The sequence below is a fragment of the Pholcus phalangioides genome, unplaced genomic scaffold, assembly GCF_987345545.1.
Source record: "Pholcus phalangioides strain wild (caught in Gottingen) unplaced genomic scaffold, Ppha-v1.0 ptg000039l_1, whole genome shotgun sequence".
NCBI classification, from domain to species: Eukaryota; Metazoa; Arthropoda; class Arachnida; order Araneae; family Pholcidae; genus Pholcus; species Pholcus phalangioides.
In genome coordinates, this window is record NW_028301625.1 from 30,804,387 (window position 1) to 30,824,476 (window position 20,090).

A 20,090-nucleotide genomic window follows, 5' to 3' on the forward strand; every position below is an offset into this window, starting at 1 on the left:
AAAGGTGAGAGAAATTAAACATGTGTGTGTTATTACATTGAGTAATAATCATTAAAAACATCATTTATAAAATGCCAAACCATTTTAAACAATTAAAGAATTCAAGTTAAAGAATTTGGGGAGGGTGTTTTTTCCACTGAGATTGGATCATTTTGTTTTGCAAAGTGTGTGAAACTAAAGTTGCAGCTGAAAAGAAAATTACTGTCGCACAACACATGGGAAGGGATAAACATAGAAAGAAACTGAAGCAGCCAAGAAAAAGTCTCAATCATCTCAACTCCTCCTTAAATAATTTAAGCAGTCTGCACCATCCTCTTCAAAGAAGATACCCTTCTTCAAGGAAATGTGAGACATGTTAATATCAGCTAACGTACCTTTTGATAACCTGAACAATTCAAAGTTTATGGATTCTTGGAGAAGTACACCGGACATTGCATACCTGATGAATCACCGCTGTGCAAAAATTATGTCAGTGTTTCATGGACAAGGTAGAGATTTACCATACAAGGTAAAAAAGTTTTTGTTTCTATAGATGAAATAACTAATGCTGAAGCATGTCCTGTTGCTAATGCTATCCTAGGATTTCTCGAGCTGGACCATCCAGGAAAAATTTATCTATTAAATTCTGAGATTCTAGAGAAAGTAAATCATTCCACTATCTGTCAACTTTTTGACAAAAGTATGAATGTTTTGTGGCCAAATAGTGTGGAACACAATAATATTTTACTTTTCTTGACCAATGCAGCTCCATATATGATAAAAGCTGGGCGAGCGATCAGAAGCTTCTATCCAAAAGCTGTACATGTAACTTGCCTTGCTCATGCAATGCATAAGATTTGTGAATAAATTTGATCATGCTATTCAAACGTTGACCATCTTGTTTCCAATGTGAAAAAGGTTTCTGTGAAATCTCTTTATTGCATAGAAGCTTTTTAAAGTCAAAGCTTCTTAGCTCTGCCCCCAAAGCCTGTGATTACACGATGGGGGAACATGGCTAAATGCTGGCATATACTATACTACAGTGAAAATTTTCAAATAGTCAAATCCATACTAAATGAATTCAATCAAAGATGCTGCATGCATTAAAATTTCACAAGCTTTGTTTTATAAAGGGAATATTGAAGGACAGTTGGCGTACATAAGATCAAACTTCAGTATTCTGGTTTCCACTATCCAGTCCTTACAGAAAAAAGGCATGGTGCTTATTGATGCTCTCTGCTGCATAGATAAAGTAAGCGAAGTTCTTAGGTGTGCCAAAGGCAGAGTAGGTCAATCTGTTGCAGCAAAATTTGACAAAGTGATTGGAAAAAACCAGTGAACTCTCAACCATCAGAAAAATTCCTGCTGTCTTGACGAAAAAGTCCGAAAATTTCAAGATTTAAGAGTGAGTGAATCAGTTTTTTCAAATATGCCCCTACAACATCTGTTGATGTTGAGATAAGTTTCTTTCGTATAAGACTTTACTTGCAGACAACAGAAGATCTTTCAATTTTGAAAACATGAAAAAAGGCATCTGATATCGCAGTGTAATGCAGATGCATTTTGAATTAATCAAATGTCTGAAAAGGGGGTAAGAAGTTCGTATAAACATATTTTATTCATCAAGTGAATAAATGCATTTTTGTTATACATATTTGTATATTTTCACTTTCAGATTACATACCCCATTCATAATTATAAATTTTTTATTAGGAAAATTCTATTGGTAATTTTTGATCATATGTAATGTTGAGAGGGGTGGAGAAAAATGAAAGAAAAACATCAGATTTTGTTAGCTACTAAGTTTTTATTGAAACATTTTTGTTACACTTTTGAACATAACCAGTTTTTAAAAACTTTGTATTGTTATTCTGACACATTTTTTGCCATTTTAAGTAAATTCCTTTCGTGCTTTCAGGGCATTTTTGTAGAAATTTTTGGGAATTTTTTAGATTAACAATATCTGCGCCTTGATTCTAATGATTTTAAAGCAGGAATTTTGTATAATTTATTAGACAACAAAAAATTAAAATTTGCTTTTAACAAGAAGTCTGTCATAACATCAATTTTTCCTGTGATTGTGAACTCCTATTATAACAGACTTTACCGTAATTGTTTAAGAGGTTGCATTTATTGTTTTTTCAATGAATTTTCATCAAGACTTGTAATATCACATTGTTTGCTTATAGATGATGAGAGCAGTTTGAGAGAAATTCATAATTCAGTCAACTCAAGTTTTTTCATTTCAGTCAAAAGAGAAAAAAAATCTTTTTTTTCCTGATTTTTCTAATATATATATATATATATATATATATATATATATGCATGCTTTTATGGTTGTTCTCCTTGGTTTCAGGACAAATTTTTTCATGAAAGAAAATAAATATTATACTCATACAAACTTCATTCTTCCCGTAATATATTTTCTTGTTCTTGGAATATTTCTGACAGAAGAAAGCCAATACGTAAGTATTTTACTTGAACTTTTGTCTGTGAAATGCTCTGTTGTCTCTATATAATCATGGTGAAATTTTATTATTATTATTAACCCTTTAAGCGGCAGAGCGGAAATCGGGAAAAAATAAGGAGTATTGGAGAAAAGTGTTTCATTGAGAAATCAACTGTACAAAATATCTGAACTTGCCAATGCTAAAATTAGAAGCTTTTAAGGAAGCGAGAGATATCTTGTCAATGTCACTTAAAGATTTAAACTGAATGAAACAGGATTGTTTTATCTTTCTTTTTTTGAAACCAGTGAATAATTTATGTAAAAATTTAATCAGTTGGTTTTACGTATTTGATGAATATACAGTATTTTCTGTAAGAAAATTACAATATTAAAAATCTTATTTCAGCACCTAGTTTTCACCATAAAGGATTAAAATATTCATCCTAAGATTATTAAGATGTTAGATCAATTAAAAATTATTTTTAAAAACTCTAAAAGTCAGTTTTTCAAGTAGAAAAGTAATAGAAAATATCTCTAATAATGGATATGTCATTTGATCAAATGAATTTGGAATAGATACAAGAAAAGTCCTATTTAACAATAATCAGCTGAGTAATGATATTGCTCTCTGGTCCTGATACACTTCCCATGGTGTTAATATCCCATCTGTGTAATGGTAGATCCTGTATAATGATACTTTTCTTTGGTCTCTTGTGCGACGTTATATTAGTCTCGCACCGTATAGCATTGTTCTGTTATTTTTTATAGACTCAAGTTCTTCACCGTGATCAAACTGATGAATGGAAAGGATGGATGCAATTAGTGATTCTTATTTATCATTTGACAAATGCTAGTCAGGTAAAGTATAGCTTTTGAATATACAGTAAGACCCTGATTATCTAAGCTTTGATTAACCCAAGTTTGAGTTATCAGAGGTGCTTCTCATAAATTCATTTTAAAACGTAGATGTAGTGATGCTAAACCCCTAGTGTTATAACAAACCCATTCACAGAATGCTGCTTCATGTTGAAAAACTCCACAAGTTGTGAGGGTTAGACCATTTGTTTCCCAAAACGGTTAATATTCCCCCTATGGAAGGCGATAGAACGGATCAAGAGGAGGGGGGGGGGGTTAAAGCTACAGACACAATATAAGATTTTATCAGTTAACTCAGCCAAGGGATGATAAGAATTTATTTTTTTTCCAAGAAGGTGGTCAGTAAGAGAGAAAAGTTGAAAACATTTTTGACTAGAAAAACATCTTAAGCCTGTTGCTCTCACGAGCACTATGGCATTCAAGAGTGCTTAATGACAGAACATATTGAAAAACTTTTTTTTTAATTAAGCTTACAGAGTGTGTAATCTTTGAAATGTTATAAACTGTGGGGGATAATTACAAACAGTATTTCATGTACTATGACTTTACAAAATATTCATTTGATCATTTTATTGCACTATACAGTAATTAAGAATAACTTTTATATCAATGTAATTTCCACCATTTTTGGCTTTATTTATTAAATTTAAAGTCAAACTTCTGTAATGTCCAAATTATCCAAGGTACAGGGGTGCTGAATCAGAGTTGAAAGGGCAAAAAATGATTTGTCTGCCAAAAGTATGTGATTGGGGGTGCCAAAAATAGTTCCTGCATGGTTAGATATATTTTTCTCTAGGCGCCTTTGATGAAGTAGAGCCAGTCCACATTAGTTTGAATAATCAGGATTCTACTATATATTCATTGCTTGATGAACATGTAATATGTACTTTAATTTAAGGCTAATTTTTTCCACAGAATTTATCTCCAAAATTGAAGGGTTGTTATATAGGAAAGAATAATTACATAAATAATGATGGAGAGCATATGCCTTATTTATTCAAATGAATAGCTGTATGGATATAACCCAAGAGACTGATGGTGTCTTTCAATCATTGTGGGGGGAATGAGCACAAATTTTTTAGTGATATTAATAAATTAACCCATCGAGAATGTGTGTGTGATTTTATTTCCGCAAAATATTGAAGATTAGCGATTGTTGCACATGAGATTAAAAAGAAAAAATCAACAACAATTTTAATTGCAGTGAAACCCATATTTTGCAAACACTGGGGAGAGGGGCAAAATTTGTTTGCAAAAGAGGGATAACCATAAAAAGGGGCCTTTTAAAAAAGGGGCCTATTGAAGCCTTTTAAATAAAACACATAATTATTTTTTAGTGAAAGAAAAGGTTACCGTTAAGAGAGGGTTTACTTTATAAAAATGTGTATCTGTAAAGTTATTGTATGTGCTAAAAAGTACCCAACAACTTTTAGGTTCTTCCTATATATATGCATATAAGAGTTCTGGTTGCATCTTATTTATTTTTGAGTGGCTATGGACATTTCACACATTTCTACTTATCTGGCAGATATGAGTTTTATAGATTCTGGAAGGTAAGTTTTTAATTTTTATTACTATTTTCTGATTATTTCATTTCATCATTATTTTTATGCACTGGTTGCATATTTAATCATAATTTTAATACAAAATGTTTTATAATTATATAATACTTATGAATACGACTTAAGTAAAACTTTATATTATGAAAATGAGTGGAAAAGACCTATTCTGTAAATATGTTATGACAGACTTATTTTTATCAATGTAATTAATATTTAGCAATTTTTTGTACTTGTGTATGTCGATTTCAAAGTATGTTACAATAGTAGGGAAAATAGTTTATTTAATGCACATAAGTTATGATGGATTGCATGCATCCAAAGATACACACGTATAAAACTAAAAGGTTGGTCTGATCTTTGAAACTAATGAATAATTACTCTTCAACAGCAGCAGTCTTTTTAACAAAACTTTAAATATTTTATTTTCTTACCTAAAAAAAAGTTTTTTTACTTGCATACTCTCTCTGGGTGACAAGATAAAATAGCTCTTCCAATTTCTCTATGAGTTTACCACACTTATAGTGAAATTGAATGCAGCCTAGCTAAGGTTATTTAAAAATATTCTGTCTTCATGATTCTACACTATTGAAATCATGTTAGCAAATCACTTTTAGTGAATTGTTAAATATTGGATATTTTTGGGATTTATTTTGTTTGTGTGGAAAAAGACCTGATCTTTATTCATTTTAGTTCAAAAAAGTATTTTTCCTCTTATACCAATAAATTTTCAGACACTATGACAAACCATAAACTGGGGTAACTTAGTTACTGGTAGGGTGACTTGGGTACGTACTGTTATTTCTTATTTTACATTTAGATGACCACATAGCCACTGTGAATGAAATAGATAGATGATTCTAAATCCAATCGCCATAGTAAGCCTCCATGATTAAAAATGGCGCCCAAATCTCTCATAATTATCCCGCCTTTTTTTCTCCCATCTATTTTTATCATAACCCATGTTTTCATATTCCATGAAAACATTGCAAAACTTTGTTTACAGTGCTTAGTGGTTATGGTTTTATCTTAGAGTCTTGATAGAAGTTTGCTTTGTTATATATATTTTAACCGTAAATCAATTTGATAAATACTGGTTGCTTTATTAGTGAAATGTTTAATATTTGCAGGGTGACTTTTGAGGACAATATTTTATATTCATTACAAGCACACACATTTATACAGATGCCACAAAGCTATAAGAAAATGTTAGGCTCCAGGCAGGACAGTAGCCAGAAATTTATTTTGAGGAACCAAAGTGATAGAACAATAGATTTAACCATGTTATTTCACAAAAATCAGTTGTTTTTTTTTTTTAAATTACAGAGCCCTCTCTCTTTGGCCTTGGCTCCAGCCAACCAATACTCCCTTTTCTGCTTTGTTATCTAGCTTGTCTCAATATCTTTTAGGAATGAGTACTTAAGCCAAACTTCCTATAACTCTCAAATGTCTGACGGAAAATTTTCTGCCATTGAAAACGTTAAAGGGTTCCCTTTCAAAATTTTATGCGGGGAATCTATTTCGTAAATAGTTCTGTGTATAGTTTCTGTTCAGCCCACATGTCTTTCAGTAATTTTCCTTGAAGCAACAAGGACTTGACTCCTTCCACGGGGGTTTGATTATATCGTTCATTTCTGGAGAGTAAATATGAGTTTTTCGCTTTTGATTCCATTCTCTCTCAAATATGTCTTGAAATATTTAGCACAAAACTCTAACCCATTATCGGATCTAATCCATTTGATTTTTTTCAAAATATGTACAACTGCATACCGGGTTCCTCCTTTTGATAATACGGGCACCGGTTCCCATAAGTCCATGTGACATAATTGTAATATATCAGTAGTTTGAACTTCAACAAATAATTCAAATAATGCGCGTTTTGCTTTAGACATCATACGTGTATCACAATTTTCAATTTTTCCTCTTAGCTTATCAAGCCCGTATACTAAGCAACTTTTTGAAAATTCACTTAATGCTTTAGTATTTAAATGTCAGAATCTGGTGTGCTATAACATCATGTCATTTCTAGCAAATGAGCTTCATGTTTAGTATTAATGTCAATTACCTCTGTATTAATGACATGAAGCTTTCCATATAAAGGGGCACTGAAAAATAATTTTCCATTTGCTTTAAAAACATCAATTTTTCAATCACTAAGCAATCGACTAAGCAAGCTCTGTAACCTGCAATGTCTATTAGTCTTCTGCTAATTAAATTTCGGCACATACCTGGAGCATACAAAACATTTTTCAATAACAGTTCTACATTACCTTTTGTCCCATGTATCTTAATTTTAACATCACCGGCTCCAAGAACAAGAACCTTTGTCGTTCCTTCTGCAATGATGGCTTCACCGTCTGAAATCTCTCAAAAAGTTGAGAAAAGGGTTCTGTCGTTGCAAAAAATGTTAGGTCGCTGTTGTATCAATTAGCCACTGCACACTCTTTGATGTTGATATCATCTCGGACGCGTATAATGCACCACTTTCACTATTGTCCACACACTGAAGATCGTTTTTCTTCATTTTGTTGCTAATCACAGTTTTCCGTTTTTTCAGTTTCTTGCGATATGTCCGATGACTCCACATTTGTAGCACATTCTTGAGTCCTTGAATCTTAATTTCACCTTCTTGGATGATTTTCGACATTCCGTCGAACCAAACGCTGTATCTTCAGAGGTCATTTCATCATCATGATGTTGAACTCTATCGTACTCTGACAAAAGCACTTCGAGTACTTTAGCTGATGTAAGCTCTCCATTTGGAAGTTGATACAACTGCATCACCACGTTGTCATATGCATGTGGTAGATAGGCTAGAAGTTGAAATTCCAATTCATCATCGGGCACTTTTCATCCAGCTAGTTCCAAATCGGTGACAGCTCTGAAAATTCTGCCGACGTACATAGACATTGTTTCAGACAGCATGAATTTTATTCTCATGAATTCATTTCGAAGTGCTGCCACTCATGCTCGTGTTTTCGGTTCATCGACTTGCTCTATATCTTTCCAAACCTTTCTCAGATCAGTGGTTTCTAATACAAGGTTTTTCAGTTCATCCTCTATGCCCAGGCATATGACAGAAAGCGCTTTATCCCTCTTAGCATTGAATTGCGATATTTCTTTCCTTTTAGCTACCAATGACGGCTCGGGTTCAGAACCATCCACAAAACCAAACAGTCCTTGGTTCATCAGCATCATCTTTGTGTTGAATTTCCAATAACGATAATCGTCCTTATTCAACTTCAAACAAGCAAAGATGCTACCATCTGACGTCATTTTTTAAATTTTTTCAAGTCCCTAATTTCAACAACTCGGTCAAAAACGGGCACTGGGCCCATAACCCTTGTTGGGGGCAGAGCGTGCCAACTAAGTTGAAAGAAAAACAACGATCAGAAATTCATTTTGAAATCTCATTTTTATTCCATAAAAGTTGCACAAAAAACAAGATCACTTACAATCATCAAAAATACGGCAGACTACTTCCTTGTTGCGGTACAAATTTGTCGCAGACCCATTTCGTCGCGGTAGAAAGTTGTAGTGGAGTCATTTCATCGCGATATCGATTTGTCGCAACAAATTTGAATTGCTTTAAAATTCAAATAGTTTTTGTGATCTTATAATTGCTTTAGGCTTAAAAAATGAGACTAATTTTTTTCTTATTTATTGGAAATGTTCCTTCTTCCCATCTCTACTTTAATTTTTAACAAATGAAGGAAAGTATTCACTAAAGTTATCAAGGGACATTGGAACGTACACCAAGATAATAAATTTCGATTCAGTAAATTTTCAAAATTTAATTTTCACCATATAAGTTGTATTTCTGTTGGGATTTCATTTCTCACAGTGAGCGGCATTGGCACCAAGATAATAAATTGGGAACAAATAAATTTTTCAAATTTAATTTTCACTGTATAAGCCACATTTCCTGTTTCTGTCGAGATTTCCATTTCTCGCATTGAGGGGCGTTGGGGGAACTCACCAAGAAAATAAATGAGGGATAAAATAAATTTTGAAAATTTAATTTTCACTGTATAAGCCACATTTCCATTTCTCACAGTGAGAGGCGTTGGGGAACTCACCAAGATAATAAATTAGGGATCAAATAAATTTTGAAAATTTAATTTTCACCGTATAAGCCGCATTTCTCACTTTCTGTCTGGATTTTCATTTCTTGCAGCGAGGGGCGTCAAGGCCTCATCGAGATAATAAATTTTGATCAATGTGCACCCCTCCCATTACAATTTCCGTAATTCACTATTGAATATATCCATGCAGGGAATATATCTTTGAGGAATTTTTTATCGACAATGTATCTAATTTTTATGTATAACAGCTGCGAAAAATATTATTTTTAAATTTTTTTTTCTATGAAATGTACATTTCAAATCACTTTGTATTATTATACCGAAATAATATTCAAACACTCCGACCATAGGCGCCAGAACCTGGGGGGGCTGATGCCATTTGAGACCCCCCCCCCCCGCGCACTTTAATAACTCATGAATATAGTCAGAATAGTGCAATGCACTATTCCGCCTCCTGAGTAATAGGTTTGAGTTCCTTATATGCGGAATGAATGGCGATTTTCAGTCCCCCCATCCCTCAATGTTTTCTTGATGTTGGTGCCTTTGACTGGCCAAGGGTGCCAGAAGTGTTTGGAACTTGTGGGTTCTTGTCTTGATCTTTAAGTAGGAAATTATGATTTCTGAATCATTTCTCTAGGTGCTCGTACCCATTCCATAAAGAACCGTGGGCACCCACAGCATCCCTGTCTCTGACACCACTGCAAATGTCAATCGATTTTTGATTGTTTTTTTCCAAATCTAAAGTAACAACTCTCAAGTAAAAAGAATGAAATCAGACTTTTAATTAGCCCATTGTATATAACATCATGCGCATGACACTCGTACGGCTCCAGGTCTACGATTAGTAAAAATTAATTCTTACAATACAAGTGAATTAACATTAACAGACTATGTGGGACTGTATTCAGAGGTATATTTCCTGGGTGGGGAGGGGTATGCAGGCTTTATCCCAAGATGACAATTTCAAGTGAAAGAGCGTAACCAAAATTGAGTAATTGTTGATCAAGAACACAAATTAGAAAGGGAGAAGGGAGGCAAGGTTTTTGAATTGCCCACAGGTGGGAAGCTATAAATCCACCTCTGATTATCGTCTATATTTATCAGGATAATTTTAATTTAAAAAATTCATATCATACATATAAACACTCCACAATATCTAGACCTTTATTTATTTTCAGTGCCTTTTAGTAACATTTTATTTAAACATTTATCTAACGTGAATATCGCAATAAAATGCCTGATGATGATTAATAGAATAATAAGGGATCTTATTTTAAACTACTATACATTTTTTTCTTTTTTTAATGATACGTAGGAGAAGATTTCAATTTATTGCAATTTAAATTGAATTCAAACAATTTAAAAAGTACTACAATATTTTTTGTCATCCATATAATCGGTATCTCTATTTTATGATACAACAAAAACTCAGATAAAGAAAATTAATTATAGGCTAATTCATTCAATTTCATTAAATGTTTTTCTAACTCTGGAACATGAATTATGTGAAAAAAACTCTCAAACACACACACAAACTAACATCATTTCCATGTTCGGTTTTGTAATATTCCATGTTTTTGCCAACAGAAAAATGTAGACCAAGCACACCAACCTTGTACCAAAAACTTGGATGCAAATGAAAACTATGTGAAAATATTCAAATAAGCCAGCCAAATGTATTGTCTCATGCCCCCTTCCCAAAGTGTCATACTCAAGAAAAGAAGAGATGCTCTTGAGTTTACCGACAGTACAAGCAAGAGAAAGCATTCCCCCCCTCCCCCAAGATATCTCCTGAGGTGCCTTCAGGTAGCAACAATTGGCATGACTGGGAGGATGCAATTTTGGATGGATGCCGGGGTGATTGCGAGATAAGACTACTATTATCACAGAACAAGATTGTCAAAGGACAAGTAGATGGAGATTCTAAAGAAAAGTAAAAAAAAAAAATTCGCGCAGATGATTTCTACTATTTAGAAAAATTTTTTGTCAAAAAGTTTTTTCTGAGCCAAGTGTGAGAAACAAATCCACCCGAATTTTTAGGGGACTGAGTCGGCTCTTCAAAAATATTGGGGGCCCAAGTTTACGCCTATGTCCCCAACACCCTTCGCTACAAGAAATGTAAATCTTGACAGGAAGAAGGAAATGCAGCTTATAAGGTGAAAATTAAATATTACTTTAATTGAATTATTAATTAAATATTTCAGGTTCTTATGGAGATACTGTAGTGGTAAATGTTGGTGACTCTCAGAAGGGAGGAGAAACTCTCAAGCCAATGGGGCAGATACAAGTTTACAGTTACAGAGAGGCTCCACTGTAATTTGGGGAATATCATACAAAGCAAAATTTTTCCACATGATATTGAAATTTTATCACAGCAAAAATCAATTATTTAACATTTCAAATTTTTAGTAACTAAATTTTCAAACATAAATAAATTTTTATATGTAATTGATTTGGTAATTACAATAATAAATATTAATATCAATTGAAATTTTAATTTAGATGCCTTTTCCGCAATGACAGAAAATAATTATTTTTAGTAAACTGCGTGTATACATTTGTTCATGTTTCTTATTTCACGTATAAGACAAAAACCTACATACAAGCTCGCATGGAACATGTACAGTCAAGGATCGACAGTTCAACGAATTGATTCTGAGATAAATTGACATCACGACGGATTGACACTGCAACAAACTTGTACAGCTACGAACTGGAGCTGTGACAAATTTGTACCGTGACAAATTAACACTGAGACAAACTTGTACTGCGACGAATTGGCACTGTGGTGAATTTGTACCACGACGAATTGGCACTGTGGTGAATTTGTACCACGACGAATTTAGGCGCGATGAGTTGAGTGACAAATTGAGTGGCTACGTTTCTAAACAGCTAGGAGCCTCAGAAAAATTCCTTTGATGCTCATAAGATGGATGACCCTGTGTAGACCACTAGTGTGTTGTTGTTAGAAATACAGAGACAAATAACACCTGGAATTTTGCTTTAAAAAGTGATGAGTAAATATAGAGCATTTATGTATTTTATATTTCAGAAATATTCAACGGATCCTCAAAGTGTGCATCACACTCTTAGCTCCTAAGTTCATCACCAACTGTTTTTGAGGGGGCGTTGCAATGCATTGGTACATTTATGCGTACCCATTCAGTTATGTGGATAAACGCTGATGAAGTCTGGGGGCCACATGTGCCTAAAGTTTAAGAAACACTGGATTAATTGGAATGGGCGATATACGTGTCAAGAGTTACAAACTCACCGGTCATAAATTTTTCCAGGGAATAATTTCTCAGATTCAGCACACTATTTATTGCATATGCATAATAATGAGACTAACAGTGATTCAAAGAAAAGAAAAACTGCACCATATGAAAAAAGAATAATTCTAAAAAAGTCATATTTTGAGCACAGAATTAAGCATTATCAACGTATAATATAGTACAATATATTACCGTACAATATAGATGACTGTAATTTTCTCTCTCATTTTCTGTATTTCTGAGTACTATTGACCCAAGATTAGACCTTTTTTTATTGCCCCCACCTTTAAAAAAACTCTTCCAGAACCCCTTTTGTGATTTATCTTGAGTTTTTTAGGGCTCAAAAGCTCAGAGCTGCTTTCCACCTTTTCCTAGTTTTTGACACTACCCTATACACAAGCTAGTAGCTCTTGTCAAGGCATCTACAGATAACGTGGCATTTCTAGGCACTGTTAATCTAGCCAAGTGTCCTACCCATAAGGTGGTATTTCTAGGAGGTTAAGCTGCCCAAAGAAAATGTGATACTTCTTGGAGCTTGAATATTAGCTTACTTCACGAGTTCAGTAGTCTCCACAATAGGTTCCTGTGCCCCTAATTTATTCAGAAGGTGCCTTAATCGACACAAGATGTGCTCTTGGTGGCTCTTTACAACAGAACAAGCATTTGGTGAACACCATATTCTCAGAACTGAGGCACCAATAGAAAGTATTTCTAGGAGCTCCAATGAGAACGACCAATAGCAGGGGAAAAAGTTACAGCAAGAAGTGGGCAAGATTTTGTCCTTTAATAAAGGCGGGAACAGGGGCTGCTCGGAACATGCTTTAGATGAAGAGCTTGACAGCAATTTTCAAAAATTATGATGAAAACCATCACTTTTTCTTTCTGCTCTCAAATTCATACAAACCCAAACTCTGTGAAATTGCAAGAGGCACATATATAAGTGAAGATTTTTTTTCTTACTCATTATTTTATGAAGGTCATTGAAGGTAGAAAATGAAAAATTCAATTTTTTTAAGCATATTTTTTTGGAGATCAAAATTCATTTAGGAGAATAGGCACCAATGTAGGCAAAATTTTGATTGGGGGAGCAGTCGCTCCCCTGCTTCCCCACCCCTGGCTACACCACTGAACAAAATACATTTTCATATGTTTTGCAACACTGATAAAAAAACTAAGCATATTGAAAACATGTGGTTTTCAGAATTAATAGAAGTCTCTGAATTGAAACATCAGAACCACATTAGCAAGTTTCTGATTCATTTTCTTGACATGCAGGGCTCGAGTTATGAAGAGAGGCTTCATTTTTTGAATATGTTTACATTGGATGAACGCAGGTGTTGGGGAGATATGATCGAAGTGTTCAAAATTTTCAATGGGATGGACCATGAATTAATACGCCGTCAATCGATTGCTTTGACAAGGGAACACCAGTATTGATTAGTAAGGGACAATTCTAGGTTATAGTGTCACAGGGAATTTTTGTGTTATAGGGTTGTTAATAAATGGAATAGCTTGCCCCCGGGATAGTAAATTCTAACACAATTGACACGTTTAAAAAGAAATACAATAAACATGTTGGGGTAAATCGAGAAGCTATCCATACTTAGAATAAGACAACCAGAAATATATTTTATGGGCAATGTATAATATTTCATCATTTATATATATATTTTTAGTTTTATAATTATTTTTAATTGGGTTGCTGCATTTTAGAAATATATGACATCCATATTTGTTATGGGCATCTTTTTTTCAGCCACCTCGTTGGACATTTTGCCTGTTGTGGCCTTGTATTTGTGGCAAAGTGAAAATAATTTTGAATTAACGTATTTTAACGTGTATAAAAAAACCTGTTTTTGCCAAAAAATTGGTTCCCAAAAATAGGAGGGGTTCTTATACATGGATAGTATAATAGATATATTTTTTTAACTTTTTCCAAATGTTAAGCCAAAAAAATCAGGGTTCCTTATACACGTTAAAATACGGTATATATATTAGGTAACCAGGAGAAGGATATTTGATAAAAACACTCACCTTTTTCTTCCTAAATAAATCTAATTTGTGAAGTAATTTTGCAAATTCTAATTGATTTGAAAGAAGGCTCAAGTGATAACTACATTCTTCTTTACCTTTTCAAAACAAAATTTGATTGGTTCAAGTCCTGAAACACCAGTTGCCGTCTATGTTTTCCACATGTCACAAATGAAAAAAAAGCGGGGAGAATTTTCATTTGACTATAAACTATTGATCAAAAATATTTAAAATGATAAAAAAGGTGAAATATATAAGAGTATAGTGGTCCTAAAAATATATTATTGAAAATAAGAATATATTTTAGTTTTAAGTTATTTTAAAATTTAAAAAATGACCTGGGCAGCCAGGAGAGAGACATTTTCTTAAGAAATGAAAATTTGTTTAAACAAATTTCAGAAATCTATTGATAAAAAATTAAAAATAGAGTTGTGACATATCAAAGACAGAAACATATAAATAGAATGAAGAAACATATAAGCAGAATGTGACAGAAAAAGAAAAACGTTTTCTGCCAAATATATTTAACATAAACTGCTAGAACACAATTTAGGCCAATTTTGTAAGGATCCTTTTGTATTTATACTTTTTTTATTTGTCCCTGTTTATTTCCAGTTGGGTGAGATGGAACCATGTACTTCGAAAAGTGAAATATCAAGGCAATAAAGTATTCGCCCCTTCAGGTGGGGTGACCTTTGTATGACTGCATTCATTTTTCTTTATTATAATAAGTTTAAAAACAATTATATATCCTTGCCCAAACTAAAAACCTCTTTCTAGTGGTGCAACTTTTAGTAAAAATTATTAATTCACATAAGGGAGATAATACAAAAAACTTCCAAAATCTGTACCCAAGTCACCCCAGTTTACTGTAATCTACTGTTTCACTGCACATGGATTAGTCAACTTGTTCCATTGAATTGATTTTTTTATTTTTTAACTGTGTTATTTATTATTGAATTTCATTTAAGAATATTCAATATAAAACTTATTTTTCATAGCATTATGCTACTTTTTTATACGTGGACTGAGATTTATCTAGTATAAATGTATTTCATCATATAGAATTCCCCATTCTGGTTTCATTTAGAAAAAATTAATGTCATGTTTGACTTTTTATAAAACCCTAAAAAACTGATTTTTCAAATTTTCTTTTTCAATAGGTATTGTTTCGACTGAATTTATTGGTAGTTGTTTTATGTCTCTGTATGAATCGGCCATATCAGTTTTATTACTTTGTTCCTCTTGTAACATTCTGGTTTTTAACTGTTTTTCTGACAATGGTATCTCTTCCCCATGTGACCAGTGCTTCAGTTGAAGGTAAGTGGTCTGTGAATACTATTCGCGGAAAAAGTTTGATCATGTACACAAACACTAGTAACAGCCGTTTAAAATGCAAAAGAACAAAATACAAAAACAAATTTCTTCAGTGAAAATTTTTAGTGAAAACCATTGCTCTTAATTCAAAATAAGTAAAAAATATTATAAATTCATTCCAGTGTGACTTTCGAAATCAGTTTATGAATTAGCAATGCCTGGGAAAAGTATTTATTGTAATTGTACATTCAAGTAATCAGAACTTTTGTGGGAAATAAGTGTTTGATCACACTGTTTTGAATAAATATGTTGGCTCAAAATATGTAAATGGTATAATGTTTGTGTAGCTGCAGGGTATCCAGACAATGTAATGAGACAACCAAAAAATAAATACAAACTGGGTTTTCGTCATTGTAACTTTTTCTGAAGCTTTGAGATATGACTCCCAAAATATATCTTTCTGATGATCTCTGGTTTAGCTATGCTCAGAGCAAGGTGAATTTGCATTCTGTACACTTTTTTTAATCACTGCTCAAAAATACTCAGAAAAAATAACTCAAAAATAAGCCGCTCGTCAATGAGGACGAGGCTTACTTTCTCCACTCATCGATTTTTATATTTTATTGTTACCAGTTTGTTCCTTTGAGTTAGAGTGTGTGTTCTCTGTACAAATTTATGTGGATTGACCAATCTTTTTTGATATCTGTGTATGTACTGAACAAGATCTAATGTCTTTTTGCCCTTCAGGCAGAGCAACTGCTTGCTATTGTGTTGCTGCAGTGAGAGATAGCCATACTCCAGACAAGTGCTAGTATCAAAAAACTGGAAACTAAAGGTGGATTTATGGTTTTGCCGCCACAAAATTCAAATTATACAGCCCTCTTCTCATTCTGGTCTAATTTTCTTTACCATCCATTCCTGATTTCTAAATTTGCTGCCCAATCCAAACTTGCTGAAACCAGAACTCAATGTGTTGAGAGTATTTGGAATGCTATGCAACACATTCCGAACAGAGAACTTGTGCATCTGGAAATAAAACATAACTATGAACTGTTAAAGCATATACCATATTTTAATGTGTATATAAGGAGGTCTATCATATATATTTGTGTAATTACAGTATTTTATACATAATATGTGGCCCCAAAGCAGAATATGCCAAAATCTCCAATGTACATCGCATAACTTCTTCTTCCAGATTGTTCTGCAGTAGCACTGATAAGAACAATCAGTGCTACTGCAGAACAATCTGGAAGAAATTTAAGAAAAGTTTAGTGTAGAAACACTATTATGGGAATTTTTACTGTCAGAACATTTCCAGTCTGCCAAGGGTTCGTTGCAGAACGATGCAAAACATTCTGCTTTGGGGATATGTGGAATGAAATTTTTAAAAATTCACAAACATTAACAGATTTGAGTGCAATTTATGAGCATACTATACACACACAATCCTTTAAATTTTGGTTCATAACCTGTGTGTGCATCATTAGAATGAATGTACTTGCTGAATGTAATGTGAATTTATTATTTATCATTCAATTTACAGAAATTTTTTGCAATCATGTTTTGAATATTATATGAATTTTGTTTAAAATTTGACATAAAAATGACTTTTTCATAGAAAATGACATAGGTAATCCGAAATTTAGTATTCTCTTCTCACCATTTTGGAACACTTTATATCAAAAAATATTGTTAAAGTTCACTCTAGTACCATTTTAAAGAAAAATAATAAGAAAGGTAGTCGATACCTTAAAATGATCATATTTTAATGTTAATATCCACCCATTTTTTTTAACCAAAAACTTTTATTTTATAGCCAATCCTCTCCATTGCCTTTACATGGTTCTGAAATTTGTGGTATATTTTGGTATTGTGACACTTTTGTATATGTCAGAGGTATGTAATTTCTGCTTGTCTGAAAAAAAAAATTCTTAATTTTGAAGAAAACTTTTAATTTCATTTTTCAAAATTTCCTTAAACTTTTCAAACAAAGTCATGATTGAAAGAAAATCTTAAGGTGTCTTTTTTGGAAATGTCATTGGATCATCATTTGAATTTTTTATTACCAATATCTATGAATTTTCATGTTTATACCCAAGATCATTATAACTCAGTTAGGCAGTAGTATTGAAATAATTGAAAGCTTTATTATACTTTTAAGCTGTATCTAAATTATTCAATATTATAGGTATTTTTTGAGAAGATATTTGTTACTCGCCCTTGGAAAGCTTTTTTTGTTACTACTGATGACTCTATAAAAGAATGGTGGTTCCGATGGAGAATCGATAGATATGTTTGTATTTGCATATGTTGTTTTTCAAATCATTAATTATTTAATTTTTTTTTCTGTCATGCTTCTTGCTTTTTAAATGTCATAAAGACAAAGATAGAAAAATGGAGAACAAAAATCTAACCTCTCAAAACTATGCAGAGGTTTTAAACATTCGTAAAAGTAAAGTTAAAAAACATTTAATGAGAAACTAGCCACATAGAAGAACTATTAATCAATATACAGTGTGTGAAATACTTGTGAAACAACATTAAATATTTACCCATCTTTAAGGTCTCACAAATCACATTTGATTACTCAAAGCATTTGTAACTTTCACATTTTTAGGAGAAAATCTGGGGTAAAATTCCAGCTAAAAGAATGTGATAGTTTGGGTAGGATTGTTTGTATTGAGTGCTATTTTCATTCTTCTCTTTTAACATTCTTCTTTTGAACAGTTGATCAAACTGAGATATGTGTTGATTAAGTTAGCCTTGGAAACATCACAAAGAGAATATTGTTGGAAATGTTTTGATGACAGCAGTTCCAGAGCTGATATATGGGAATGGGAATATATTTTGCAATGATGAGAATAATGTGGTAAAACCTCCTGAAGCTTGTTCTATAAAAGGTGAAGGGCATATGGCAGTGACTATGATTCAAAAACGATTAATTGTTTGGAAAATATCTGGAATAATAATGCTGTGGTGCAGTTGCATCAGACTGTTACACTTGTGAATTCTTGGTAAAAGTGCTTCCACACACGCAAAATCCAGAAATTTTCCTACATAAAAGGTACATGTGACAAATCACCTGGCCGCACACAGAAAAGACAACACGGAGCAGGCAAAAAATAAATTAGAGGGAATGTTGATGAGTAGTGTTGAAATAATGGATAAGCATCTAGAAAGTTATAGACACATCAAAGAAAAAGAAAAGGGTGATAGAACTTGTTCATGAATGTTTTGAACATGGCAGTTGTGCGGCATGTTCAATAATACATACAGAACTAAAGAAATTGGTTGAACATATAAGAATAGAAGAATAGAATATAACATAATAAATAGGTTGTGTATATACATTGTATATATATATCTTTCTCACACACACACACTTGGAACTTCAAAGAAAAGTGACAAGTCTTCTATACAATGAAGGGGAGCTTGTGAATATATTCACCTGGTTCAGCGGTTCTCAAACTTCTTCCTGGAATGGTCTAGAAAAGAAAATTTTCGAAAGCACTAAGCAGGCCTTATCAAATAATTTTATCTTGCTGTAAGGCACTGTTAACAAAAGTTGGCGATGCATACTTGGAGAAGCACTAACCTAGGTCCATGTTGTCACTGAAAAAAAAGTCAGATCATTTGATGGACATTATATTGCAGGGTTGGCAAATTTGTGACACATGGTACATCAAAAACCCTCTGTCAAAAACTTTAAAAAAACTCAAATATTGCTTTTCAATATAAAAATTCCTATTGGAAATACTCACGTTGATTGCATGTAATGTTTAAAGTGATTACATTATACAAAGAATAAATACTTAATATGATTGTGTAAAATAATTTTATACTCTCTACAGAATTATTTTAGACAATTATATTAGGGGGTTTTTCTTATAAAATATACAATTTGAATAAAGCATAGCATAAACACTGAAGGAAAAACTATGGAATGATTTGTTATTCTTCAATTCAAGATAAGATGACTCTTGACTTTACAAAATTTCTTCAACTGCTTATATATGTGTATAGATATAAACATCTGCTGTACTCTTTTTATGACAGATAGGTGTTTAAAAAGTTCTTTTACACCATATACGTAATGTTGATTTCTGTTATTAAATTATCTAGATCAGTTCCCAAAGTGTGGGTCATGGTTCCCTGGGGGTCATGTCAATGAACTGTGGGGGGGGGGGGGGGTCGCGAGAGTTTCTCCACAATAAAACCATCCAAATAAGAAATTAATTTTTATTTTAAAAATATGTCAAAACTAAAAAAAGCCTTTACTCAGCTGAGCTGATTACCATGTATCATACAATGTAATTTTATCAAATTCTACTTGCACAATGATCAGTATATTAAGTTAATACTCATACAGGGTGACAGAGAGAATCACCCAGTTTTTCAAAATTGTATATTTCTTAAAAATCCAAAACACAGAACGATAAGTAATATATGTGAATATATTACTTATCAAAATGTACATTTTTGTTAATGGTTGATTCCAGGTGTAGAATCATTTTTA

At 32.7% G+C, this 20,090-nt stretch overlaps 1 protein-coding gene across 2 annotated transcripts in view; it reads left to right on the plus strand.

Moving 5' to 3' along the window:
- The window catches only part of LOC149065832 (N-acetylneuraminate (7)9-O-acetyltransferase), a 74,995-nt gene that overhangs the window by 42,627 nt on the left and 12,278 nt on the right, over nucleotides 1-20,090 (plus strand). For both annotated transcript variants that reach the window (XM_089254050.1, XM_089254051.1), the window contains 6 exons: nucleotides 2,336-2,444; nucleotides 3,197-3,286; nucleotides 4,738-4,857; nucleotides 15,418-15,574; nucleotides 17,391-17,470; nucleotides 17,763-17,867. In XM_089254050.1, the coding sequence (XP_089110176.1) occupies nucleotides 2,336-2,444; nucleotides 3,197-3,286; nucleotides 4,738-4,857; nucleotides 15,418-15,574; nucleotides 17,391-17,470; nucleotides 17,763-17,867 (661 nt within the window). The remainder of the gene's footprint in view (nucleotides 1-2,335; nucleotides 2,445-3,196; nucleotides 3,287-4,737; nucleotides 4,858-15,417; nucleotides 15,575-17,390; nucleotides 17,471-17,762; nucleotides 17,868-20,090) is intronic.